Below are 27,939 nucleotides of genomic sequence, written 5' to 3' on the forward strand. Positions count from 1 at the left end.
CAAACCTTGAATTATATTTACATTTTTTCAGTTACAAAGACTTGACTTGACAAAGGGCAACTTGAGCCGTGATCATAAAAAAACAGCTTTTTTAAAAACCGATTCCTAGAATTGATTAAACCTGTTTATGAACTGCGTGCGCTAAAGAGGAGCTACTTGCCGAGACGCTGGTTGGACATTTTTCTGAAGTCGCTGCACCTTCAGTTGGAATAAAGGGAAGACGCAGATGTGCACATACTAAGTTGCTTTTATTAATACAGAACTGCATGCTACAGAGACTGTACAGCATAAACATTTATTCATTACAAAAAAACATGGTTTGGGAACCATTTAAAATAACAGGAAAAAACAAACGAACAAAAAGATAAGAGCATAAAATAGAACAGGAACATCACAGCCGTTAAGGAAACATTCAAACTATTTATCATTAGCATCTTAATAAACCAGAGAAGAAATCGACAGATTACAGTCGCGTCATGTCAACTACAATGGCACCGAGTGGATGATTCTCTTGTAGCTTTTTTTACAGCCTCTTGCAACATCAACATGCCTATTTTTTCTATCTACCTATATGTAGTAGTGTACTTAAAAGTGGCAGTTTGTGTATTTTTTTGTATTTAATAGTTTTTTTATGAACCTCCTAATATACATAATTTGGCCCTTGTGGGTTTATACAGTATGATGTCCGTCTTTTTAAGTTTAAATTTTAATATTTGACAGTTTGCTACCAAACACATTTGTTATAGCAACATTTATACTACATACATAGCAATCTATGTAACGTCACAGCAAAGAATGGTATCGAAATTAAAAAAAAACAAACAACAAAACAAAAACAAAATAAAAAGGAGAGAGATCCCTACAGCATGGTTGGAGGGGCAGAGAAAATTATCACAAAATTTGGCACGGAAAATCTGTACACGAATCTACAGTCTGAGAGATGTGACTGTGCAATAAAAAAGAAGGGCTTCGGACACGTTTCCAACTACTGAAGACATTGTACCCACCGTCTCTTGTTTCAAGTTTTCTATTCTTCTTTTTTGTAAAATGGCTTATAGACGCATTTCTTGAAATGAAGTTGTGCATACTTCTGTTCATGAGATCTACACAGTACACTGAGTGGAATCCAGGTTTTCAGCAAGGAAAGAAATCAAAGAAAACAAAAAAAAAAAGATTTTTGCCTTTTTAAAACCTCCTTGTAAAAATGGATCATTCATATATAAGTCGCTTACCTTAAGAAAAAATATTTGTACAATGTATTAAGAAAAAAAAAAGTCCAAAAGAGACACGTACAAGATACAACAAGCAATCTCTAAAGCAATAAATACTACTGGTCCTAGCGTTGTGACATTTTGACTTTAATAACCCTCGACCCCCCCTCCCCACTCCCACCTCCCCTCAAGCCCACCCAACTTGCCTGACTCCGCCCCAAAGGTAAACAACAACGAAAAAAAAGACAACGCAGTGGAAGAATGCATATTTAACACAGTAATCCCCTCCCCCCCATTATTCTGTACATTTAAACAAGAACAAGTAACATCACAATTAAAGTTGTTCCTCAGAGAGGTGTCGCCGCTAGCCTCATGCCCTCCTAGATTTTGAACAGATGTCAAATGATTGGTTCGCAAGCTCGTATTTAATACAAATAAAGAAGTAGAACCAACTCTTTCAAGAAAAGGGCTCATTGAACAATCTACCTACCTTTTTATATCCGTCTTTTAAACATTTTGAAGTCGAACTAGATAATTTTTTTCTGTTTGCACGGTTTAACATTACAAAAAAGACAAAACGAAAATCCATAAAAATTTTGGCAGATTCACAAAGCTATACTACAGCTCATTGTATCATTTCTTTATAATAATTCGATTTTTTTTGATAATGACGGGTCAAATATTGACCAATGAACCTTAATAAAACAAAAACTAAAAATTTCAAAGCCTTATGGCACAGGAACAGAAAAAGAAAAGAACTGACGGCAAGTGAGATATAGCAGAGAGAGGGCCTAGAAAGGTTTGTTTGTTTGTGTTTGTGTGTTTGTGTGCAGAGCTAGAAAAGAGGAGAAGAAGAATAGGGTAGACTATTCTATAGACTTGGTCACTAGCGACAGAGGCTGGGGGGCCGTGGAGGAGTGGAGCGAGTGGGAATGACACAGCGATGCCGAGGGCCGGGCCATTGAGGACGCCACAGAGGAGCCCGGCTGCCGCGAGGACGAGACGTCGCCGTGCTCCAGGGCTCCGTTGTGGGAGGAGGCGCCGGGCGTTTTGCGAGATGCAGCAGAGTTTTCCAGCGGAACCAAAGATGGCGGTGGAGGCCCAGCCAGGAGGTGCGGGTGGTGGAGTGGCTGATGGGCCGGTTTCATAGTCAGTGAGAGAGGTTGCATTTGTTCAGTCTGAGGTTTGGACTCTTTTGAGGAGGGGGAGGGGACCACCGAGGAGGGGGAGGATGGGGGGGAGTCTAGTAAGCTTCCGTCCGTAGAGGGAGGACTGGCACAGCTGCCTTCACCTTGGATGTAGCGAATGCACTTTTTTTTTCTCCTGGGGGACAAGTTGAGAGACAGAGAACGTGTTTTAGCGTCACATCTTCGAGCTGCATCGCCTCTTAGCACTGCCGCTGACTTAAATGCACCTTTGACCTTCTGAACTGAGGAGATCCATTATTTCACAGTGGTTTCGTGTGACAGATTCAAATTCTGCAGGTGCATTTAAGTAGCTTGATAAACCTCGTGCTAAGAGGAAAGGTTATAGAAGTGACAGATTCCAAAGACTAAACCATCAGACAGGACAGACATGGAGGAAAGATCACAGGTGGACCACCTGGAGAGGAAGTAGCAGGGAAATGAAAAGCACACACATAAAGATGATGAAGATGATGATGAGAGGACAAAGCGGATTAGATGAGGTTGCTCTCTGGACGTAAACTCAGTCTTTCTTACAGCTACAGCTGGGGATCAGCCTGTTCTCTGCAGCAACATGAGGTTACTGGACCGGCCTCTGCTTCTATCTGGCTCTACTCTCACTTCTCCTGAGGGGACAAAGTTTGGATACGAGGCGAAAAAGTCAACAAGACCCACACTACGCTGCATCTGCCCCACAGACACAAGTGAGAGAGTGTGTGTGTGTGTGTGTGCACGAGGGGTCAAGGCATCATGTTTGCATTCCTGCCTGGGGTCAAGACCCTTCCCCCTGCCTGTCAAGTCCCGGGGCCAGGCCCGTTGCGCTCAGTGGAACCCACTGTGCGCACACAGGAGGGGAGGGAAAGGGGGGAGTTAGGGAGTGCAGGGGGATTGTTGCATTTATCTGTGGTGACTCTTCAGCGAGGGCTGCGTTCAGATTTGGTTAAGGGGGAATCTCTGCCCACCTCATCTTTACCCTGACCCTGGCAGTGACCCCTCTCTCTCAGCTCTCCATTCTATCACAAGGATGCCTGAAGGCCACGGAGTATCCGTATTAAAGACTCACAGGGACAGGGAGTAGGTAAAAAAAGTAGTTTTTTAAAAAACATATAAAAGATCGAGGCTTTTGGAACATGTGAGGCTGATCCAATGTTTTAAGTTAAGCTGTCAAATCAATCATGTCCCTGTAATTCTGAGGGGAAAAATTCTACATTAACACAAATGGAGAGAGCAGATTACTGAGGATGAAAAAAAGAGGGACAGCAACAAATCATATAGACAGGCTCATGAAATCATGAATGCATGCTGGGCTGAAAGACAGGCATGCATTTCCAATAAGCTCAACAGAACAAGCACACAACACCAGACGGAATAGAAGACAAGTCTAGGAGAGAGTGGGGATACGGCTTTTAAAGTGTACGCTGCACCGATAGTGTAGTTTTGGGTGGTGCGGAGTATCGACCGGGCGTAAAAAGGTATCATTTTGCCACGACGTGCACATCTCGCTCTCGATAACTGTCTGTCAAACCGCAACAAATGAGCTAATATCCATTTTAACAGACATATCGATTCATAGTATGTGCCTGTGTATGTTATTGATTTCTCTGTCTCGGGGGAAATTACAACCAGATGCATCTTTTAGGAAGCAGAGCCCAGAGAGAACTTTTAACCTCTCGGCTTTGAAACAAAAGCTGAGTTATCGTCCTTTCCTGTCTGCTGATGTCACAACGTGTTTTTTTTAATTGTTTAGGGAAAAAAACACATTATTTTTGATAACGTGTGTGGCAGGAAGGGAAATAAGAAAGACAAGTGGAAACAATGGCAGACCGTGCGTAGCTGTGTGAGCTGTTAAGACTGTTTTAATATAATAAAGTTGTTAAATTACTGCGGTAAAATCAGTTAATTTGAGATTGTGACAAAATATCCTTGGAAATGATTTGTAATTGTCATTCCAAAAATCATCTGACTAAACTTTGATTTCCAGCCCGTCCATAAAAAACGCTTTAAAACAATGCAAATGAGTCGTGTGGCGGCGGCAGTGATGTGTTGTGATGGTTGGCGCCGAAGAGTTGTGTCGAGGAAGAGTGGGGCAGGGTGTGGGTGCAAGCCAGACACAGAGAAGGGTATTACTTAGCAGAGACAAATACCTACCATGAAAATATTCCCAATTCAAAGACTGCTTGTGTCAGAACAGAAAGACAACAGGTAGGGACTAAGTAAGGGTTATTGAAGAGGAGTTTGGAGGAAGAAGAGGTGGAGAAAGAGGAGGAAGAGGGCACAGAAAAGAGTGTCACTGAGCAGGCCCTCAGAGAAAGCAGGGCTAAATTTGTAAGCATAACATTGTTATTCAAAGGGCGCCAATTAGAACATACACGACAGTTAAGATGGGAGGGAATTATCCACTGCCTGAAGAGAAAATGGATTTCAACCATAACAAGTCAAGATTGTAAGATTTTTTTCCAAATTGCATTAGGAAACCGTGATCTCGCTGCGAGATATTTTGTCGAGATAAATTTGCTAATCTTATTTAGAAATCCATTTTCTGCCACTGGGCTTGAACCAAGTTTAATGAAGAAAAAAAAAAACTGTGAGGGAATTTATAGCAGGAAGCTCCTCGAGTGAGGAGAGGAGGAGACAAGAGAGGTTTTCCATTTTTAGCGCACCGATGGAAAAATGTTTTAGAGGGATATCTGAGCAAATCATCAAGGAGAAGAAGCTGCTCATTGTGGATGTCTTCCTCCCATTGCTACTACAGCAGTTATACCTGCATGGTTTGCACCATAAACTCAGCTGGTCAAGCCCGAACAAGGCACGACACTTCTTTGGGGTATTTGCATCTGTTAGCCAAAGAGGTAGACACAAACATACACACAGAGACAAAAAAAGGGAAAAGAAAGAAAAAAAAAGAAAATGGACACGTCATTGCACAGACAAAAACATTTAGCCAGGGCTTAGGTTCAGGCTGGCAACACTGGGATGTCCTCCATATTGACCAAACCATCGGGCTCCAGATCCTTCAAGCCCCGACCTGCCAGTTTTCTCAGTGAGGCTTATTGTACTGTACATCCTGCAATGAAACCCCTGTAGCCCTCAGAAATGATTCTTTATCAACACATACGCACAGACGCCATTCATACAAACACTCTGGCATATGCTGTTAAAAATCTTTCTTCCCAAACAGGAGGTAAAAATCAAATAGTGGGATCCTACAGATAGACCGGCAGGGCGTGGCTGGAGGGAGCTGAGGTCATGATAGCTTGGCGGGAGAGACTACGTGAGGGAAGGGAAGAGAAGAGGAAGAAAAGGCAGCAGCACAGAGCGGAGGAGGAAGTCCCAGCGTACGGTTACCCAGCCTTCACCTGGCCCCGGCCAGTGCAAGCACACACCATACACACCTGCACGGGCCACACCAGTTATTCTGTTGATCAAGCCCAAAGCGCGCTCGACACTTCTTAGGAGCGCTCAGGTCTGATGCCGCAACAGGGAAGGGAAGCCAGCAGAGAAGAGGAATAGTACCAAAAATAAAATAAATTAAAAAACAAGGAAATCAAAAAAGGAGGAGAGAAATAAGGAGAAAAAACAGATTAAAGTGAATCTATGAAGCTTGGCAGTGGCTCATTGTGCAAGAAACCCCCTAAAACCCCCTTAAAGCCATTCCCAAGTGTGCCTTTCAAGATAGGCCTGAACACAATCAGTGCGTTTCAGATATTAGTCAAAATCAAAATACATGCAATGATCAAATTATGGTATTAATATGGAAACAATTGCTTTCAGTCGTGTGATCTGAATTCTGACTCGAGTAAAAGCTAGAAGACAAGACAGCGCTTATTTAGATATAAGTGGAGCAAATGCAGATTGGGTTAATTTGCCGCTAAATGTTATCAGTGCACTACGATTTTTAAAAAAAAGGACAAGGTCAAGGTGGTGGAGCTATAAGGCAGCGGTAGCAGATTGATAAAACAGCACGGTCGTGAGTGAGGCCGAGCCAGGGGAAGCATTTAAAAAAAAAAAAGAGGCTGGGACCCGAAGAGGGGATCTACTCCTTAGACCTGGTTTCAAACAGATGACTGTTCTCCGTCAGTGGCAGAAAAGCTGCCAGTCAACTCGCTTGCTCCACACAATAATCATGTCTTCATTAGAGGTGGAGCAGCGTGACCACGGTGGAGCGTTTGAGTCCAGGCCTCGAGTGAGAAGAGAGATTTTAAAGGAGGAGGAGGCCAAACTCATGCTGGCCTGTAGGAAAGGCACAAGCGCGGCTAGTGAAGCATATAGATTAAGGAGGTTTACCCTGACATCATCTTTCAGGTCATACCCCACAATGATGATCTAAACTTAAATAATCACTTCCTGAAGCATCGTAACTTTACCAAAATACGGAAAATTGCTCCAAACTAAAGCAGCAAGATGAGATGGATGTAAATTAAATGAAATATAATCTAAGCTTGAAGTCAAATAAACAATAGCAACATTTTAAAGAAAGAAAGCAGCAAACAAAGCAAAAAAAAAGAGCATATTTCAAAGTATAGAATTTAGCTTTTAAACCTGCCTAATATTGCACATTCATGGATGAATAAATAAACATTAATTTAAAAAATAAAGAAGAAGAAACAAGTTAGTGATTTAATACTCAAAATGACATTAGCACCTGTAATCGGAGGGAGTGAAAGGCAAGGGTTTGGAAAATATTCTCTGTGTTCTGAAAAAAAAGAACAGATAGAGAGGCCTTCAAGAAGAGATCCGTCACCAAACGAGCGCAAAATACACAAGTCACAAGTCGGCATTGCTGCTCACAATATGATCAGAAGAATATGAATCATGGGGATAAAAGATAAATAAATCATAGAATTAGCAAACCTCCTTAATTTTAAGATGTAAGTGATTTTTTTTGTTGCTGGTCTTATGTTGGTATAAAAGCATGCACGGAAGCAAGCAAAGGGGCAGCCCAACAAGCACACACACACACACACACACACACACATGCACAGTCACACACACACACACACACACAGTACAGTAATGCAAGTCTATCTGCAGGGCACAGGCATTATAAAACAGACACATACACAATACTGGCAAAGTTAATGGCTCTCACAATGCTTCAACTTCACATTCTCAAAAAAAAACACACACGCACACACACATCACAATACCAGAACGCTAAGGGGCAAAGTGGGGAGGGGAGGGTGGGTGTCAAGAGGGGAGGTGAGGAGGAGTGTGGGGGGGTCATGCATATTCAGTTGTTATTAGCTGGGGAAAATGGGAAAAGGGGGTATTACAAGCAACTCTACTATTTAAATATTGCATCGGGTAGCAAACTATACCCAAAAAAAAAAAAAAAATAGCCAGGCACAATAACACACACGCACACACACACAAAAACACAACACAAAAAACTAGCTTGACTTTTATCTTGCAACATGTCACATCTGCCTGACACATGATGGGGCTCTTCTAATATGAGAGATAATTGCAGCTCACTTACCATTGCTCTCTGCTTGCTGCTTTTCCCTTTTTCTCTTCTTCCTTTTCCCCTGTTGGTTAGCCGCCAAAAAAATAGAAAGAAAAAAATAGACACAGACAGGAACCTTAGTTATTATATAGCAAAATGCCCAAAACATGAAACGGAGAATAGGACTCATCTTTGTGTTTACTTATTTATTCATTCATTCTTTCTCTGCCTTTTTTTTTTTCTCTCTCTCTTCTCTACTGTCTCTGCCCTCCGGTTTGTAACAGCCACTGCAGGCCAGACCCGAAATTCTCCCTCCTTCTGCCTTTTTCTGCTCGTTTCTTCTTGTTTCTGTAATCTTTTGTCTTATTTTCCTCTTCTATGAGAACATCTAGACATCTTGACGGGCTTCTTGCTTTGGAAGGCAGATTTCTCTAAGGCGGCTGCTCGTGGTCAACTCGATCCCAAAACTGGATCAAATTGATGAGAATGCAGCACGCTTGTGTGTCAGAACAAAGCGTCTACAAGGCGCAAAACATTCACACACGATTCCTCTAATCAACATCATGCTCTGGCCTTTGTTGCAAATATTCCTTCATGTCATTACACGATGTAGCTTGGGTCAAGGCAATTTGTCCAGTCTCAAATATATATCAAAAGAACATTACAGGAAAAAAGAGAGAGATCCCTCAGGCTAGGTAGGAAAAGAAAAGAACTCATCCTGGTCATGTAACCTAGTGAAGGGGGGGGGGAAGATCAGGCCGTTACGACTTGTAAACTTAAAAACTTACATAGTTGTCTCGTGCTGACCAGCCGGGGTACAGCTGCATGTGGAGCTGTCGTTCTTTCCTGGCCAGCTCGTAGTACTTGGCCTGCTCCTCCCGCGATAGGGCGTGCCACTGTGCAACGAGAGACGAGACAGAAACACCATGAACACACACAGGTTGTGAAATGGACTTGAATCTGTAATACTGGGCCATTATCAGGTCCTCTTTATATCTGAGTGTGTATCTTGGACTTACCCTCCGCCCCAGGATCTGGTTTATGGCGGCACTTTCCTTCAGTGTGCACTCAGCCACCACCTTGGCCCGCATCTCCTTCATGTAAAGCATGAAGGCATTCAGAGGCTTCTTTATGTGGACCTGTTTCTTTTTCTCCTCTTCCTTTTTAGCGTCTGACTGTTTCCTGTTGGGTTTGGGGGGGGCGCAAGACAGGAAGGTGAGCACCATCACATAAAAGTTGATTATCCGTAGAAATGATTACAGGCCATGGAAAGTCTACTCACGAGTTGAGGGAGCTGATGTCACTGTGGGAGGATTCCTGCTTGACGTTGGGTGTGACGATGGCGGGGTGTGGGATGCCCGTGGTGTGCAAACTGTGGTGAGGGGGCACCATGTGTGGGGGGAACCTAGAGGACAGAAGACTGTGTAAATCGTCAGAATGGACACGGGTGAAATGAGAAGATGGAAAACATTTATACACAAGACTGTGCAGCTGTGGCTGAATCCCATTCCCTTTATTCAATGACATGTCAAAGTGCTTTCTCAATTTTCTCTCAGCGGAATGGAATCAGCCACAAGAAATAAATGCACACTCAAACATCCACTTAGAAAATATCCAGGGTTGATTCCTTTACTCTTATTATTATTATTATTATTATTATTATTAGCAACCAATTAAAGTCAATGTTACACAATTAAATCTGCACACAGAACCAAGCCTGGACAACAGAACACTTCACACAAATGTTAAACATCAACTCATGACAAACCATCAGTAAAACATTTTAAAATCTATATTGTGTGGGAACAGATTCAACCTCAAGTTTTTAACCAAGTGCTTTTTAAATCTTTATATAATCACAGCCTCATTGAGTGTCCTCTAATATGGGCTGCAATCTTGGTTTAAGGGGGTTTTGCATTTCTACACATTGTTATGGAGCCTGTGTAAACAGAGGGATATGAGCCATCCAGCGTTTATCTGAGCTGCAGAGACAGTTCCCTAAATAACGGCTACTGGACCATTTCATTTTCTGTGTTTCAGCTGTAGATGCCAAATACAAAACTTCAGCTCATCGTAATTCAAGAAGAATTTTTGCAGGCACATGTGAAAATATCAGGTTTTAATCAGTAAAGCTTGAACCATTATCTCCAAAATAAGGAATACTGAAACTAGATAAAAATGTTCCAGAGTCACTTCAGGTTCTTGTTTGTTCTTATTTGCTTTCACCTGTTATTTTCTGCCAATTCAGCATCGGCAGCCGCTCTGACAGTTTTATCTCCATCCCTCCACACTGCTATCATCATTTCATCATCACAGCTCCACAGAAACCCAGAAAGACCTTATTTATGAAATTTCTTTCTCTGGCAGAAGACGCCGCTGCTCTGTATGTGCCCGGGTGTGTATGACACTGATTATTTTGTTTGAGATTATTCGAACATCCGCGTGTGTGTGTGTGTTTACACCACGGTGCCTCGGCTCCACGTGACCACACAAATTTAAGAGAAGAGAGGAGGATGAAGGAGAAGGGGAAAAAAGAGGAATAATGCTCCTTCTTTTTTTTTTAAAGCAGCTCATTATCTGGCTGTGTCTGGCTGCATGGCTCCGAGCCAGAATATAATGATGAGGATAAACTTGCCAGGAACAACTAGTTTCTGTTGGAGGCCATCTCAGGGGAGTGCCAGTGCGCTCCCCCCTCAAACTCTTTCCCTCTTTTTCCTCCTTTCCCCTCTTCTCCCTTCATCACTGACACATTGGTGTTTGTGCCATGTCATCCGTTGATGGGGAGCTCGGCAGCAGTGGCTGCATATCGCCCATCATTAGGGCTGCCGCATTTTCTTCACTCACTCCGTTTCCTCTCTCCCTGTTCACCTTCCCTCCTCTCTCTGTGCACTTGTTAAAATTTCCTCTGTTCTGAGATCTATTTTTTTTTCTCCTCTTCTCCTTCTTCTTCTCTACTCCTCCCTGTCCCCTCGCCACCTCTGCGCTCCTCCGCTTCCTCTCTCTCTCCCTCCCTCTCCCCTTCCCGCTGCCACTGCATGGCCCAGGTTATGGTTTAAACATGACGGCCATCCCTTTGAAGCACGGGGGCATCATCATCATCATCCGGGCTCATCAGTAGCAAGCGGCGCCTTGGACCAATTTAACCAACACAGAGACGGAGACGTAGTGGAGACCCCCAACCCCGGGGCTCCTACGTCTCAATCTGAAAGGTAAGAATAGCTGGCGGTGTTGGGGTAGGCGTGCGGGGGGAGGGGGGTCACTGGCGCAGCAAGCCCAGTGTCAGCCAGTGCCATTTAATTGCCAGTGCGAAGCAGTAGCCCCCGTGCCTGTTTAATGTATAATGATCCGGCCAGTGCACTTCTCCTGTTCCCCAGGAAAAGAGAGGGAGCGGGATGATGGGGGAACATATCAAAGGGCAGGCTTAAGCATGAGGGGCAAAGGGGGCCTTCAAATCCTCCCACCTGTCACGCATACATGCACGCACGCGCGCACACACACACACAATATAAGGGGACCTGCACTGGCTCCAACCCCATTATCAAAATAATGTCTTTCATTTGCTTCGATGACTGTCTCCTCTCCTTGGCTCTTTTTCCCTCCCGTCCTAAAACAATGTATTTTAAACAGGACCTGGGTGTAAGGTGTTCATCGCAGGACTACGAGGTACCAGATTCACTCCCTGCATCCTAATGCGGCTCATGCTTCGGCACAGGGGACTGATACCGAGGCGGCGCTCGCCTGCAAAGACCTGGCTGCTGACAAGAGTACAAGGCCAGGATGTCTTTTTCTCTCAGGTTTCTTCCAGTCAGCGTGCTCTCGACAAATGGTTTGAGCCATCACAGTCTGGTCCTTTCTTTTGAACAAAACCGACTAGCTGAAGGCTATGTGTGAAAGGAGTCTGCCGTTTTGCTGACACAATTAGACAAATTATGAATGGATTACATTTTTTTCCTCTGCCCTGTCAAAGTCAGAATTTTGCAGTTTTTTTTGGGAGGAGGGGGGAGTTGGGGGATAAACCCTCTCGTTCTCCAGAGAGCTCTCAGAGCCCTCCATCTATTCAGTTATACTAATTCAATTAGGGGCCTCATCACAGGGCATTAGCTCTTCCCCATGGCCAGTCCCTCCCCTACACACACACACCCCCGCCTGTATATTCAATTAGCAGCACTGGAAATAAGATGATCACAATGTAGAGGCTGCCATTAAGGGACCAAATTAGCAGTCACTTGAAGTCCTGGTCGACTGGGTTACTGCTGCCAGATGCCGATGTCTGGACAGACCCAGCGTCTGACCCTTTGCACCTGAGACTTCCTCTGAGGTGGGTGGGGGGGGTCTGGCTCTTATCCAGACACCATTCTCCAGAATATGTTTCAACAGAAATGTTTAAAACCTAAACTGAACTGTCTGGGTGAGTTTAAAAACTCTTTTCTCTTATTCTCTAAGCTTAAAAAAAAAACACACCACTTGAGAGCACTGACTCATCCCTGCTTCAACATGATCCATCAATGTCACAGAGGTGTAAACACGCAGCCCTCAGGAGCTGAGGATCCAATCAGGCTGTAATTAAACTAAAGCTCGGCCTCCACCCAAGACTCTACACCCAGCCCCGTCCAAAAATCCCCTGGTGCAAGGGCACATGGAGGGGGAGTGGAGGGAAGGAGGAGTAGAGGGGGAGGATTGGTTTTTGTTTTGTTGCTGTTCTTTTAGCCATCTAAAATGAATTATTTTCACTTCCCACACAATATAGAGGACATGAGTCCCTCAAGGGAAAAACAAGTAGTTTAACACCAATTGACAAACACACAGACATGTATACAAGATGGCAACGAATACACATACCCCCATGGGTGCATTAATGTCCACAGCAGCACTTGAGCTGGACCCTAATGGGCTGGACCAAAGAGGCAGACAAGTGCCAGCCCCCCCCCGACTTCTATCTAGTCCCCTTCAAAGTGTGCTGTGTTTGTTTATCTGTCTGGCAACTGAAACTCACAGCAAGGACATGCCCCAGCTCATTTCAGATCTGCCTGACATGCAGTGGGGGTAAATGTTCTTCAGGGGCCTCATTAGAAAATGATAAATATAATTAATATTTGAGCACGCTAGCTGGAGCCTCCACGCTGGAGAATTGGCCTTTTGAACACAGGGATGGGGAGTGTGAGCTCTCCTTAAGGGAGAAGTTGCTGCTCACTGTCTCTGCATGTGAGTGTGCGTGTGTGTTGCTTGCGAATTGCCCTCACAGCCAACACAAACACACCCAACTGAATGAATGAGTGTGTGCAAAGGTGTGTGTGTGTGTGTGTGTGTGTGTGTGTGTGTGTGTGTGTGTGTGTGTCTGTTTTAAGCTCCAAGGGCTCAACTCACCTTGACATGGATGCGTTGACAGTGAGCGCAGTTGGGTAGGGGTGTCTGAAACCCCCTGTTGTGATTGGATAAACAGGTTGACCTTGCCTAAGAAGGGGGAGGAAAAGAAGAAAGAGGAGAAGGTAAAGGAACTGGGTAGATGGAGGAGGAGAAGGTAAAGCCCTCTGTCTCTCTTCTCTCCCCACCGTGGGCCTCTTTATTCTCATTTGATCAGGACAAAAATCTGGGGGATTGCAGAGCGCGGATCAAAGGGAGGAAAACTCTGAACAATTTGAATGCCACAAATCTTGATAGCGATGGCTAATTAAATTTCATAACCCTTCGCTCTGTGTCGACAGAGTGGGGCCCTGTTCCTCCCCAAGCTGGAACTAGGTGTTTTGTTGTGATAATTAAAGACGAAGCGCGGGTCTCTTTAATGGAGCCATCACGTTAATTGAGGTCTACACATCCAAAGACAAACAATAATGAATGTAAATTTATACCAAAATAAAGTGCAGCAAATCAAAGGGCGCCATGGCTGCGCTCGGGGCCTCTCTCGCTATTTAGATCGCGGTGAGAAAACATTAAATTAACAGAGCTTAATTTGTAGCCTTTTGTCATATTAACAAGTGTTGACAAGAGTTACCAGGGGAGAGCCCCCGTGTGGAATTGTGGGTAAAATACAGGCAATCACGGTTCATTACTCTAATTGGACCATACAGACACATGCAAAATAGGATTTGCCACAAAGTAGCAAGGTGAGGTTGGTGAGGGCCCGAGGAAGCTGCGATGGGCCACTGTGGTCCAGGAGTGAGTGTGTTCGAAAGTTCAGGGATCAAGTTTAAGTTGGTGAGAGGCCCCTAACTCAGAGAGAGGGGCCCACGCCGGGGACCAACAGGAGACAATGACAGCTCCTGTAATTGACTGTGTCTACATAAAGACCAACATCCTGCTGCTACAGTATAACACACAAGTAAAGTAATATCTGCTTCTGTTGTGTATTGATTTATTCAGTAACATTTGCATTCATATACAATTTTTGCTATTACAATATGTGGGTGTTGCTTAGCTTTTCAGACAACTCACATGACAATATAGAAAGAGTAATAAAAAGGATTTGCTTACTGTGGTACTAACCATCCTAGCGGATGGGGGATCTGGCCGACGGTGCCAGGTGACAGTGGGTAATAAGGAGATATATCTGGAGGATGTGGAGGCCTTGGGATTCCTGCAGAAGAAAGAGGAAGACAGGAGCAGAGAGGAGGTGGTCAGACGAGGAGATGATGACAACGAGAGAACCGAATCTTTGTCGGTGATGAATTCACTCTTTGTTGAGAGTTTCACATCTGAACAGGGCAGACATCACAGGAGTGCAGATGGGAGGAAGAGGGCTTGTTGCACGCATGTACACAGTGCTAAATCACACTCCCTGATCAAAGGCCTTTGAGGCAGCGGCGGCGGTGGCGGCACAATGTGTTGGAGGAGGCAGAGGGGAGAGAGGTGAGGAGAAAACACCAACACGATTCTTGTCACATTTGTCTACTGAATCAGAAGATTAATGATATAAAATGACTGAGGTTTAGAAGTTAACGGAACACAACAATATAATTAAAGGCGTCTATGTGATCACAGAGCTTTCAATACCAGGCTACAGATTGAGGCTGCTGGCTAATTTACACTGGCAAACCAGCTGCATGCATATATGCATTTCACCTAAAGCAATATTATAAATAAGAGCTGCAAGTTGGGACCAATTAAACTATAAGGTCTTTGCACTTTTGACTGAGATAAATAAGAAACAAAGTGTAAATCTCCATTTGTTAAACAAAAAAACAGCCTTAAGACAAACAGCGACTAAGATGTCCAATTTAAGGACAGCTCTCGTTGAGGGCATCGCCGAGCAATCACGGCGTCCGCGGTGTTGCCTTTACTTTCTGTGGCAGCTGACAGGCGATTGCATCAACAAGCTGCCCTGAACGAGCGCCTTGAAAAGGTCTCGCACACAGCCGGGTGTAAAAATAACTTTCTCTCTCATGATAAACTTGAAACAGGGAACACTAGATGTGTGTAAAAGTGCAGCAGGGAGGTGTGTGTGTGTCCTCAGTATATGAGGAACTGAGGGACTTTTTTTTCTTCTTTTTTTTTGGCTGTTGTGTGTTTCTTCCACACAGCTGGCTCACACCGCAAGCTGTCATCGCAGATACATTATCTTGGTCGGTGCCAGCACGGCCGAAGTACGAGCCAGTTCAATCTTCGCAGATCTGAACTTGGCTAATGGTTGTGGTTACACCCCGAGTTCACGGCTGATCCAGGTTATCCAGGAACTGACTCTGGAGACAGATCTTGTTACTGATAGACAATGTGTTGTGCAGCAGTTTGTGACAAAACCGAAAACATTTATTTCTTGGAAACACAGCAAGTTCTATAAAAAAAAAAGGAAAAGCCTTGCAAACATTATCCAATCGCCACCCAGTGCTCAAGACCTAATATAGCTCATTAATTAATACATTCATTTAACACTGAGCCCAATTAAGAAGCCCCATTAAGCACTACATTAAACAGCAGCTGGCATATTATTCCCCCCTTTGTAAGGACCATCATAATAAGGGAACATTATTACCTAAAACATTGACTGAAGCCTCCGGAGAGCCTTGTAAAGCCTGAAATAATTTGCTGCACTGAGAATGCATTAACCTGAAAGGACGGCGCTGAATGACAGTTAAACAGAATGAAGTGTTGGGTCAAAGATGCTCACGGAAAATGAATAGAATTGCCTTAAAATGTCTGCTGAGTGGTTGCGGGAGTGGGAACGCGTGGGCAGACTCTGACTGCTAAACCTGGACACCCTGAGTCTGCAGGATCAACAGGCTGTGAAGACATAACTGCAGATCTGACAGGCGCGGTGGATAATCAAATACATCGTGCAAATCCAAAGCACTTGGGTCACGTCTCCCATTTTGAGTGTTGAGTTTTTGTGTACAGACATCATCTCGAGGAGCCAGCCTTGCAGATTCTGTGTGTTAACTGCTCTCTAGTAGTTGGATGTGAGGTCCTCCAGCTACAGTGGCAGTCTTGTTTCGAGCCTTGGCAGTCGGATTAACAGTCATAAGACGTCAAGGTTGTTTGCTGAACTCCGTGTCTTACAGAGGTTTTACGAGCCACTGTTCTTTTTCTCTAACGTAGCATGGCCACTTCCCACAGAAGTCAAAACATGTTAATGACCATGATTGAAAAATAAATAAGTAACAGATGAGAGTTTACTTTGTCCCACTAAACTGGGAAGACTAACACAACACTTAACATAACATATAGGTGTTATATATTTAAATAAGACAGTACAGTGTACTCTATAGAACACGTATACTGTAAATATGATGTCTGAGTTATGTTTGAATGCTGAATTGTTTTCACAAGAATGTGTCGGCAGACAGACAGACGCCATTAACACAAACATTACAGGTCCTGTACATGGCAGTGGGGCATAATAAAACATTTGCACACCCATGAGTGCAAACACTTTCAAAGACGTGAAGTGACTTAACTGAGGAGAGCTGCTTCTGTGCATTTCTAAACTTCTAATACCTGTTTTTGCCATCGAGGTTATGCTTTCATGCAGGGACCTCCCTGCATGTACCCCACCTTACTCCCTGTGTCAGTATAAATAATGTGTGGATAGATGGGTAGATGTTGCGACTTGGTGGAGATATATACTCTATTGAGTTTTAAATGTATTTGGTTGTTTAGGACAAGTTGCACACTGTCCTTTATTATGACTGTTTGTAGCAGGAATTAGATATTTGCAGAGTTGACTAAGAAATGAATGTTCACAGAAGATTAAAAAAATACTTTTCTTTACCTGTTTTGGGATCCACGTCTGTCTGTAGGTGAGGTGGGGGGTTCCCCGGTGTGAAGTGCTCATTGCTGTAGGTGATCAGAGGTGTGAGAGGGTGCACATGATGAGGGTGCTGTACCACTGGAACCTTATTAGACTGTGGAAAAGATGGACAGGGAGAAAGAGAGAGAGAGGGGGGGAGAGAAAAAAAAAAAAGGAGGTCAGGGTGTTAATATTTGGGTTAGGGTTTGGAGAATGCAGGCGCCTGCCACAGAATTATGACTTGGTTTTCAAAAAGCTCTTGAGAGAAGAGCTCAAATGCTGGGTACTCCCGAGGCGCCAAACCGCCAAGCCACAGTGAAAATAGTGTGGTTTGTAATTAAAAACACTTCTGCGGTGTCACCCTGGAATTCAGTAACACAATCTGCGAGGCTTGGGGGGTTGCCAGTTCACATTTGAGCCTGACGTGTGATGAGGCACTTTTAACCACGGTTGCAGTGAAGTAATCGATCATCTGTAAACCACGAAATCAAGGCAGCGCGTGTAAATCCACAGTCATTAGCAGCTCCAGTCAGCGCTCCGCTCAACTCTCCTCCTCCTGGTCTCCCCTCTTCCTCGCTCCCATTCCCTCCTCTATTCCCCAAGGGCCCGTTTCATGGAGGGTCGGGATGTATTGTAATAAAAGGGTTAGGAGAGAGGAGGTGGGGCTGAAAATCCATTTCTGCATTTTTGCCAAATTAGTTTTAGCTATGTAATCTTCTCTTTGTGCTCCTAAGTGGCGCAGGCCCCCTTTTTTCAATTACCCAAAGATTACAGTGGAGCTTTAGGGGTGTGCTGCCGTGGGCCCCTGTGTTAACCGGCGCTCAGCCCCTCTCATCGGGCCAAGAAGGGACAGACACTAATACACACAGTCCCAGACCACGAGATAACCAGATTAGAGCTCTGCTGTAGATTAGGCTGGTGGCAGAGGCTGCTCCTCGCCTCTTTACCCACAATCTTATCCTGCCCTCAGCAGTCAAAGAAGCTGCACTAATCAGGCTTATCATAACATGGATGACATGTTCAGGGGGAGAGGAGTGAGAGACCAAGCCGTGTGTGTGTGTGTGTGTGTGTGTGTGTGTGTGTGTGTGTGTGTGTGTGTGTGTGTGTGTGTGTGTGTGTGTGTGTGTGTGTGTGTTCTGTGTCCTCTCTCATAGGCCATTAGTGACTTTAACCCATGCAAGAGAGAGAGAGAGAAAAAAAAAAAGCTCCACTGTGGCACATTTCCAACAGACTTTGAAAAACATTAATAGGACAAGATGTTGGCAGGAGGGGGGAGCATACATACATAAGATGCTCATTGACAATACAAATGCAAAGCTGTGGGCCCAGGGCGAGACTGACGTGAGTGGAGCTTGACGCTGCAAACTAATCATCTGTTTGAGGCTAAAGTTAATATCAGGGCCATGTGAGAGTCAAATACAGCAACAGCTCATTCAGGAGCTCAGCGCTAAATTTCCAGTAGGTATTTGTCCATGTGGACGGGCCGTGCAGATCTCTATTTTACAGTGACGGTGGTAAGGGAGCGGAATTGGGGGCTGGGATGATGGGAGGGGGGGAAGCGGAGTGGGGGCATTCCCTATTGCCATGGTCCCAATGAAAGATTAATGAACCCCAGCAGAACTCCAGGGAGGCAGAGAGACTCCTGGGACTCATTCACAGCCCTGAGCTGAAAAGGCTGGGGAGGAGAGGAGGAGAGAGGGGCTGGGGGTGTGTGTTTGTGTCGGAGGTGGAGGGGGCGGTAGGTGGAATGGGATTCGTTAAAAAGAAACACAAACCAAGACACTTCTTGTTGCATAGGGGCTCCCGATCTGATCTGCACATCTAGAATAGAGGGATGAAAAAGAAACTGGTAGAAAAACTACCAGGGTGGGTTTGGGGGGGGGGTTATGACAGCTGCCAAACGCAGCCTGATGAGTCGGCAGCTGAACGCGAGAAGATGGCCTCTGCTTCCCTCCCTCCTTTTCTCTCTCGCCACCCCTCCTATCTCTCACCTCCTAACCTCTCTCCGCTCCTCCCTTGGGTAATGATGTGAAAGAATGTTGTCAATTCTTCATCTCTCTGTGCTGAAAAGCTTTAGTGGCCATTTAAATAAGTTCTTTTGTCCAGGGGCCCCGGCCATTGAGAAGACAGTTCAAAATGCCCATCCACTGAGTCCACATTAGACGAAGGGTGTTAGAGAGGCTGTGAATGGGGGGGAGAGAGAGAGAGTGAGAGAGAGAGAGAGCGAGAAGCCAGACGATTTACATCATAGTCACTTGTGGTCTTAGAGTGTGCTCTTTTTTCCTTGAAAAGCCCCAAAGTGAGGCAAATAGCAACAGGGCCGGACTGAGCCACTGCCGCTACCACAGTCGACTCTACTCTTCAGTCTATGAAGGCAAGAAAGGAACGTAAAAACAGAAAGTTCTGGTTCATATGTTGCAGAAGATTTCTTATTCCTCTTTTATATGTCTTGGCGATAGTCAGTCAAACACCTGCAGTGTTGATGATTGCTGAATGCATATATGGTCAGTCAGCTGATGTGAACTTCCTGTGGTCTGATGTCTTCAATCAGCACACACGCTCGCTCTACATGCCATGTGATCTTCGCACACGCTCTAGCCTCGACTTTGCCTCGCCGCTGACGTCAATGACGGCAGCGCTCGGTGGTCCCAGGGGAAAGGAGGCCCCGCACCTGCCCTGTGGCCACTGCGGGACAATGTGTGCCCAGGACTTGTCTGGCAGGCTGCTGGGTGCTCCAGCCGCACAGAGAACCGCAGAGCGCAGCGAAACAAAAGCCGTCGACGTGGGAGGCTTCGCTCTCCCCGCTCCACAAAAGCCAGGGGAAAAGAAAGAACATTTCCTGCCCCTACACCCCCGCTGACTTGCATCCTTCCCACCACCTCCACCATTACAACAAACAAATATAGCAGGAGAGAATCAGGCACACAGCTCTCCAGTCATGATCGCCAGATTTTCAAGCCTTTAGAAAAGAAAAAGCGATTTCGCATTCAAAAGACCCTGAAGAAGAATTTAAGAGCGCACTCTTGTACGAACATCAATGAACACATTGACTCCTTCCACATCCAGGACACATACGGCGCCTGCTGCTGAGGAAGGGCCAGCGCTGTGAAGTGCAGGCAGCACACTTTAACACAGCAGACACAAACAGAGGCAGTAGCTGCTGCCTCTGGTTATGTTATTGATATTGCCTCTATTCTATTCTTTTCTATTCTGAGTTTCCAGCTGCGAGGCTCATATGCTCAAAGATGAGGAAGTCTATGTGCCTGATTGCATTTCATTTTTTATTTCTTAATAATAAACACCTACTCACAATTGTGCAAATCTATAATACCTGTAAATCTACTAACCACTGATGGCAAACATCACTGTTTTTATTCTCAAATCTTCCAACAATTCAACTCTGCAGGTGTTAAACTGCTGCCACCTGCTGCGATGCTGCTATGACCAGAAGATGATCTCAAGTACAAAAATATTTCCTGTTCTTGACGGTGACTTACGCTGTTCCGCCACCGAAAAGAGCCTTGTGGAAGAAGACAAGTCAGACCTCTGGGGAGGGAGGGGGGGCGGCAGAGGAGACAGCAGAAGGGGGTGAGAAAGTGACAGCAGGACGGAGTGAGACAAAGAGAGGGAGACAGAGAGGTGGAAGCCGGACAGGAAAAAGCTGTTGGCCTTGCATTTCCGCCTGGTGGCACCTCGCTGTGGCAATTTGAGCCCTAAATGTGAATGTGGTGACCTTGCTGGCCGGGGGCCGGTGGGGGGAGAGAGGGTACAGCCTCTGTCTTTCTGCTTTATGTCATGATATGATGAGTTGTCACAACAGCTTGCGGGGCGCTAATGAGCTGTACTGAGGCCGGAGCAGGGAAGGGAGGCCAGGGAAGAGAGGAGAGGGATGCGGGAATGACAGTGGCGTGATGGATGGGGGTCCTCTTAGTCCTCCACATTCCAAAGCAAGCAGAAAAGGCTGCCAGAGCAGTTGAGCCCTGAGCCTCTCCCAGAAAGTGGCCCACGTCCAAAGGCACATGGAGTGACACCACACGACAGGGATGTAAAGGGGGAAAGATAATTTGTTTAAGTGTTGTGAGAGAATAAGTGCGCAAAAACAAAAAAGTTTCAATCTGCGTTGCCACCGATCGAATGAATCATTGAGTATCAGTGTCGTCCCGCTGCAATTTGTTTACGTACACGACTGCTGCTGTTTTCCTCTGGGAGGTATAGTGTGCCCCCTCCAGGCTAAAGATCTTCATCTCCAAGCAAACCCCATATCATACCAACTCTCTCACACACACACACAAGCATGCACACACACAGACACACACACAAGCCCTGTCTGTCAAATCAATCCACAAGATTCAAGCGGACAATCTAAGGGAATACTTAGAGATTAACGGCAATGGAATATGAAATGTTCAACAAATTAAAGGCTTATCAGAGCCACGATCGTCCACAGCCCAGCACACTGATTAAAAAAAAACCCTGCTTCATTTCAGAAAAAATATTTCTTGGTTAATCATTGAAGAGAAAAAACGTCACAATATTAAGAACCTGGGAATTGTAAGGGGGTGAAATGGAGAGGGGGTGTTAAAAAGCAGATATGGAGGTGTTGATCAGTTTTCTCTTGCAGAGAAGATGTGTCTCTGAGGGCAGGAGGCTCCTGAGACCACAGTATATTTAAAAGTTAATCTATTCACTTTGCTGCAGTGACATGCCGACTGCTTGATCAGAGCGCTGAACAAAAATATTATGTGGGCCAGAGCCTTTGCTCCCCTTCTTCCTGCTCCCTTCGCTAGTGCTCAAGTCGTTCGTCACCATTTATTTTTGCTTCCCATCTTTGATAGTCGGCACATCAAATGGAATCGCAGAAAGGACGTGTTCTGATATGTCACAGATAAATAAAACTGTGCACAAATAGCTTAAATATGAAGTGGTATTTGGCAGAACTGTTGTATTCTGTGAAGACAAATCGCCTCTTAGACACACACGTGCGTTAAAGCTTTTCCCTTTCAATGTAAACAGCCTCTTGAGCTCTCGTACCTGAGTTAAAGGGGCTTCGCTGAGAGGTGATATTGTATTGCAAGAGCCAGAGTGAATTTTCTGCCTTTTGAAATGCAATCAGCCCCTCAGAATTTCATTTGAAAGCCTGGCAATTAAGAGTTTGAATTGGATGGCAACATTAACAAAGGGATATGTTAATCATGAAATCTTATTTTACATTTCATGGTTAAGAGTTTGATAAATCAAATAAGGTTTTGTCAAGTAAATAATATTCCTCTTGAAACAATAATGTTTTTTTTTAAATTAATTTATATTTGTTTAATATTTATTATACAGGCCAATTTAAGAGTATTAAAAACAATAAGGAGTCAATAGATATAGCATGTGTGTATAAAAAAGTTAGCATGCATGTACACACACAGGAAAGTTTCTAAAGTGGCAGAAATCTGATGACCACGACTCCCTCAGCCCAAATCCCAGCCTGCCCCTCCCTCCACGTCACTAACCTACGACCAACCTGCACCGCAACGCCATCAACAACCTGTCAGAGTGAAGCTATGAGCCGTCGTTGGACACACGTAGTTAGAAACAAAGCGAGAGAGAGAAGAAGAAGCAGGGGAGCAGTGCTGCGTTACTCACCCAGCTGCTTAGATTGAGGTGCCAGCAGCCCACCTGCTGGAGGAGCGAGAGCCCGGGGCCCAAGACTCCTGCCTTGGCTCCCGTCTCCTCCGGCCCGGCTGGAGCTCCATCCCGCGGGTACATGACCCCCTCCGTCCCACCCCCACCCCCGTCTCCTCCTCCTTGCTCCACCTGGCCCCCCCAGCTCCTCCTTCCTGCTCTATGCCGGGGAGAAGCTCCCTCGCTTGTCTTGGCCGCTTGTCTCCTCCACTTCTCCTTCTTTGTCTGTTTCTGCCTTGGCTCCTTCCTCCACTGTGCACGAGTGTGTTGCTGGGCATGTGTGGTGTGGCTGCATGTGTGTTTATTGTCCCCCCTCTCTTTGTACAAGGTGCTGCGGCCGGCTGACCGTTGTTCCTCTAGGTTTTGACATGTGTATCTCTTGAGGCGTCTAGAACAGGCTCAGGGTCTGAGGCCTAGTTTTTCACACACACACTGACTCAAACTCACACTCACCACAATCCTCTCCACCCACCCACATGCATCCCTGAAAGAAATCCCAAAAATCTTTCACTCTAACCGCAGACGTGCTCGCTCTTAGCCAGTTGCAGTCTCCTCTTCTCTGCTCAGTGAAAGTTTTGACGCCGGTGACAAGACGTAGAAGTAGTGAGAGCCAGAATATGGACAGAGAGAAGGAAAAATTACTGTGAGCAGCTTTTCAGCACTGCAGCTTCCCACTAGCAATACTGGAGAAAAAAATATATACTTACAAACACACACACACAAAAATCTGTTATTACCCAAATCCCTGCTGTACTTTGGGCCTGTGTGTGTTTCTTAAGAGTATGTGTGTGTATGTGTGTGGGCTCTGCTGTGCCTCCAGGATGCCCAGAGACGAACTGGCAGCTTGAAAAGCTTTGGCTACAAGGTAAAGCGAGCAAGGCGAGAGATGGAGACAAAGAGGAGAGAGCAGGAGAGGGAGAGAGCGAGAGAGAAAGGGAAAAAAAGGAACAAGACACAACAACATCCACAAAGGGAGGGCAGGCTCAGCAAAGTGTGGCCAACAGTCACTTTATCTGTGTGATGCTGACAGTCCCCTCTTCATGCCCACTTTCTGGAGGGGGGGGAGCAAACCAAGGAGAGGGAGAGAAAGTCTTCACTCTGACACGGATGTGCCACCTTTCGTCGCGACCCTTTTTTTATTTTTTTTTATTTTTTTTTTCCAAACAATACCTTAGAGTACAGAACAATTCCTTTCTTAACACCCCCCCCCCCCCCCCCTCCTCCTCAACTCTGTCTCCATTCAAGGTTCATGTGAACAAGGCCTCAACGAGACCCCCCCCCCCGCTTTCCTCCTCGTCGCCTTCTTCTCTCCATTCTCTTTTTCTCCGCAACTATTTCACCTTCAAATCCATTATACTGCTGAATACGGAAGTCAAATGATAAGCTTTATGTCGTCAAGACTTTTTTTTTTTTTTTCAACAAGCACAAAGAAATTGAAGAGATCTGTTGTGTAAACAGGAGTTCCACCAAACACAACACAATTTTTTATTTTCTATCACTTAACCTCAAATTAACTTATTATTTTCAAATGAAAGAGTAAGTGATAATTAAACATTGTAAAGATGTTTTATAATTTGTCCTTACATTGCTTAGACAACTTTTTTTTTTCCACATTAAATAATTCATATTTGGGTAAATAATTATCTAAATACATTAAAAAAAGGAGCAAGAAATAAACCTTTAAAATCAACACAGATAAAGAACATTTTATTTTATTTTATTTTTTATTGCAAAAAAAATAATTAGCTTTCAAATGTAAGGATATTTTTCATTTTTACTTTCTATAATTAACTGGACTTGTCATCCTTTAATTACCTTTTATAACCTCTAACAACCTGAACCTTACTAATGACCATGACAAATTAAATATTTATAGAATAAATTACCTCCATCCAAGCCCAGTAATATTTAATATATTTTTATATAATCTGGCGAAGGGTATTGAGGAGGAAAATTATCTTTAAAAAAAGCTAAGGAATTTAGAAATGTTGGATATAAATCAGAGAAAAATATCTTTAAAAAATAGGCCAATAATTTTTTTCTCTATCTCAGCTATATTAAGGTATTTTAAAATTTGGCAACAGAAACAACTATAAAAAAAACTGAACATCGGCTTTTCTCGTAATGCGCTGTTCCTTTCTTTTTCTCCTGTTGTCGTTCAGCCTCTCTGTCACTGTTAGGACCCTGCTCTTCCCCTGGCCTGCAGCAGGCAGTCCTGAGGCCCTTAAAGCCAAAACAAAGCCCTGGGAATGTCCTTTACACAGCGTGGACAATAGCGCCGGGGCTCCAGCTTGACAAGTAAAAGAGCCCCGACAAGGCGGTGGCTAATTGCCTGCCCTCCCTCCATTCAGCCGGCCTGCCACACTCCTGCCATCTCCTTTTGTCCCACGTGCACTTTCTTAAGTAAACTGCCAGTTCGCCAGCGAGTGATGGACAGCTCCCAATCACCCGGCAACAATGGCATCAACGCAACAACACAAGAGAGCAGAGGGGGAAGAAGAAAATACTCTATTCCACTCCACTGTCCGAGATGTTCGCACGAGACCCAATAGTGTGCGTGAAAAGAAAAAGAATGAAAGAAAAAGGAAAAGTTTGACAAAACAACGTAGAGAAGAAAAAAACAACCTCTGACCTTTATACAGTCATTGTTTTCTCAGATAACTTTTAACTGTGTAAAATTTAAAAGCAAATAGAAAATACTGGGAATATGGGAGTCTAACTTCAAAGTCCTGGTAGCCTTCTTTTAGCATTACTATAATAATTACAGTATAATTCAATTATTTAAAATATTATAATTAATTGGAAATTAGAGATACTTAAATATTTTAGACATTAACAATAAAAAAATACTAACCCTGCTTTATTAATGCTACCAGAATCACAGTAGCAGATGTGATATGTGATGATAATAACTTAAATGCTAAAACAATAAATACAATTTAAATTCCACCAGTGTTCAAAATGGCATTTGTCAATTTGATTTAATATAACTGTGCTTTACAATACATAAACAATAATCATATTTAGTTTGATGTCTTAGAATAATACACCCCTGTCAGGCTGTCAAGACAAAGCAATCAAACACTGCCTTTCATTATCCAAATTGTCAATCTGTCACTTAGCAACATAAGTGTTATAAATTGCCAAACAGAGCCCACAAAAAATATCTATGAATAAATTCAATCAAAACATAATATTCAAAGCCAAACAAGCAGCAGAAAATAAAGCACAGCTGTAATTAAAATGTTGAAAAGTCTTACCATTTAAAAGAGCTGTATTTGGGATGCTGCTCGGTTCCTGGTTAAAACAAGCATGCTGGCACTCGTGGTAGTGCACAGACTCCAAGCAGACTCCCACAACCATGTCAGCCACTAATCCACTGGGGGGCAGCACCTCATCTACGGCAGCCCCTCACTAACACCCGATGGGTTAAGCCGATAAGAAAGTGGCCGGAGAACCGGGCGAGAGCCAAGGTACGCTGGAGCGACTTAGGACGGCAGACCCCCAGGTCCCTGAACGGGGAGGACCGCGAGCCGGCGGCCGGAGCTGGCTGCTCACTCTCAGCCCCCTCATGCATTCATACGCACTCTCAGGCTGCGCTGCTCTCCTTCGAATCTGACCGAGACTCCCTCTTTCCCCCGTGCCCATCTTCATATCCCCCCTAATAAGCTCTTTTGTGTCCATCTCTCTTTCTTTGATAAGTTGAAAGAACAACAAAAAGAGGCAGAGAAAGAGAGAGGCTTTCATTCAGCGGCTTGGCAGACATAAAGGTAGTGGAGTGCCGTCTATAGGAGTTGCCCTAACTTGGCTAAACTCAAGCAGCGGGGTGTCTCTCGTCATGTCATTAATCCCCAAAACTAGCCACGCTCCATTCACCGCTAGTCACACTAAATTAAATACAAAATCAAAAACACAAACGACAGGCAGAAAAAGTGTCAGGAGAAAAGCCCATAGAAAAGCATTCCGATCCAGGGCGAAGGGTGTGTGGTGCTGCAACCACGCCGCACCGCAGTCCTGCCCGTCGGTAGCCCCAATTTTTAACGTAGCGAGCCCCGGAAAAAACAGCCACACAAAAGACAAAAAAACCAGACATTTATCACCGAAAGAGCCTGTCATTGTAGAGCAGCTTTTGCACCTCCAGCTCTCCCGCTTGAACTCTTCAGACTACTGCGGGGGGGAAAAGGAACCCCAACTCCAAAGTCAAACCTGACACAACAAGCCAACAACAGCAGTTAAAACAATACCAAAAATACCAATAAATGGATACAAGCCCCGCACGGTTTTCACGAGAGCTGGCAATAGAAAATTCAACCCGGCCAACTGGTGGCTTGACGAGAGGAAGCCCACTCTTAAAGCCGTGATCCGACCATCCACTATACCACCGCTGTGAGCCTTTTAACCACAGCAGAAAAAATGACTATTGATCTTCAAATGGCGATAATTGAAAAGATCAAAAAGATTAAACAAAAAATTGAGAAAGTGCTGACTTACCATGTTATGATCCTTTTTTGTTGCAAGTTTTTGTTTAAGTAGAAAAAAAAGAAATTTGCTCAAAGATGCAGCATTGGAGGTGTCAAATTTTTGTAGCCGTCTCTTGATCGTATTACTTCCACAGTCCTGGTTTCCAATGCGTCTGAACTTTCCCTTTCTCTTTTATTTTGTTTGTGGTACCTAGCCTTTTTTTCCCCTGCTTAAGACTTTAAAAGCCTTCAGCTCAGTAAAGCAGCACAAATTATCTTGCCACCTTGCTCAGCTCTGATGCTTTGGCCGCTAACTTTGGAAGGCCCTTTACTACTGCATCAAAATTAGCATTGTCAAAGCAGTTAATGAATATTAATATTGTATTTGTCATTGGAGCTGGCCCATTGCTGAACTCCAAGTCATCCATCAGGGACAAGATTAAGCACACAATTATTTCTGACTGACAGGGACCAAATCTGGAAGATTTTTTTTTTTCTTCCAACAATTTAAAGAAAAAGACACAACATCATCTTAAGGTACCTCCCATGAGACGAGACAAGATTAATACACTTTTAATGAAGCAAGATTTCATGGTGCATGAACAGCAGGAACCTCGAGAAAAAAGGAGAGGAATAAGGAAATATTTCGAATCATAATTTTTATCTTTTTTTATGGATTGGAATCATAAATTAGAAATCATTTTGATCACGGCCGACAAAATTTTAATCCAAAGAACATTCTTTTTTTTCC

At 44.4% G+C, this 27,939-nt stretch overlaps 1 protein-coding gene across 40 annotated transcripts in view; it reads right to left on the reverse strand.

The window, feature by feature from the left end:
- Positions 1-229: 229 nt before the first annotated feature.
- The window catches only part of tcf7l2 (transcription factor 7 like 2), an 88,355-nt gene continuing 60,645 nt past the window's right edge, over positions 230-27,939 (reverse strand). For 3 of the 40 annotated variants that reach the window (XM_069516987.1, XM_020083356.2, XM_069516977.1), the window contains 10 exons: positions 17,041-17,173; positions 14,310-14,412; positions 13,206-13,292; positions 9,124-9,246; positions 8,861-9,023; positions 8,630-8,737; positions 7,875-7,923; positions 7,038-7,088; positions 5,788-5,860; positions 230-2,534 (listed from right to left, as the gene is read on the reverse strand). In XM_069516987.1, the coding sequence (XP_069373088.1) occupies positions 2,078-2,534; positions 5,788-5,860; positions 7,038-7,088; positions 7,875-7,923; positions 8,630-8,737; positions 8,861-9,023; positions 9,124-9,246; positions 13,206-13,292; positions 14,310-14,412; positions 17,041-17,173 (1,347 nt within the window). In that variant the 3' untranslated portion in view covers positions 230-2,077. Of the gene's footprint in view, positions 4,605-5,156; positions 5,861-7,037; positions 7,089-7,874; positions 7,938-8,628; positions 8,738-8,860; positions 9,024-9,123; positions 9,262-13,205; positions 13,293-14,309; positions 14,413-17,040; positions 17,174-22,689; positions 22,842-27,939 lie in introns of those variants that run through there. The other 37 variants (XM_069516992.1, XM_069516972.1, XM_069516980.1 and 34 more) reach the window with 29 other exon arrangements.

The sequence above is a fragment of the Paralichthys olivaceus genome, chromosome 21, assembly GCF_024713975.1.
Source record: "Paralichthys olivaceus isolate ysfri-2021 chromosome 21, ASM2471397v2, whole genome shotgun sequence".
Classification (NCBI taxonomy): domain Eukaryota; kingdom Metazoa; phylum Chordata; class Actinopteri; order Pleuronectiformes; family Paralichthyidae; genus Paralichthys; species Paralichthys olivaceus.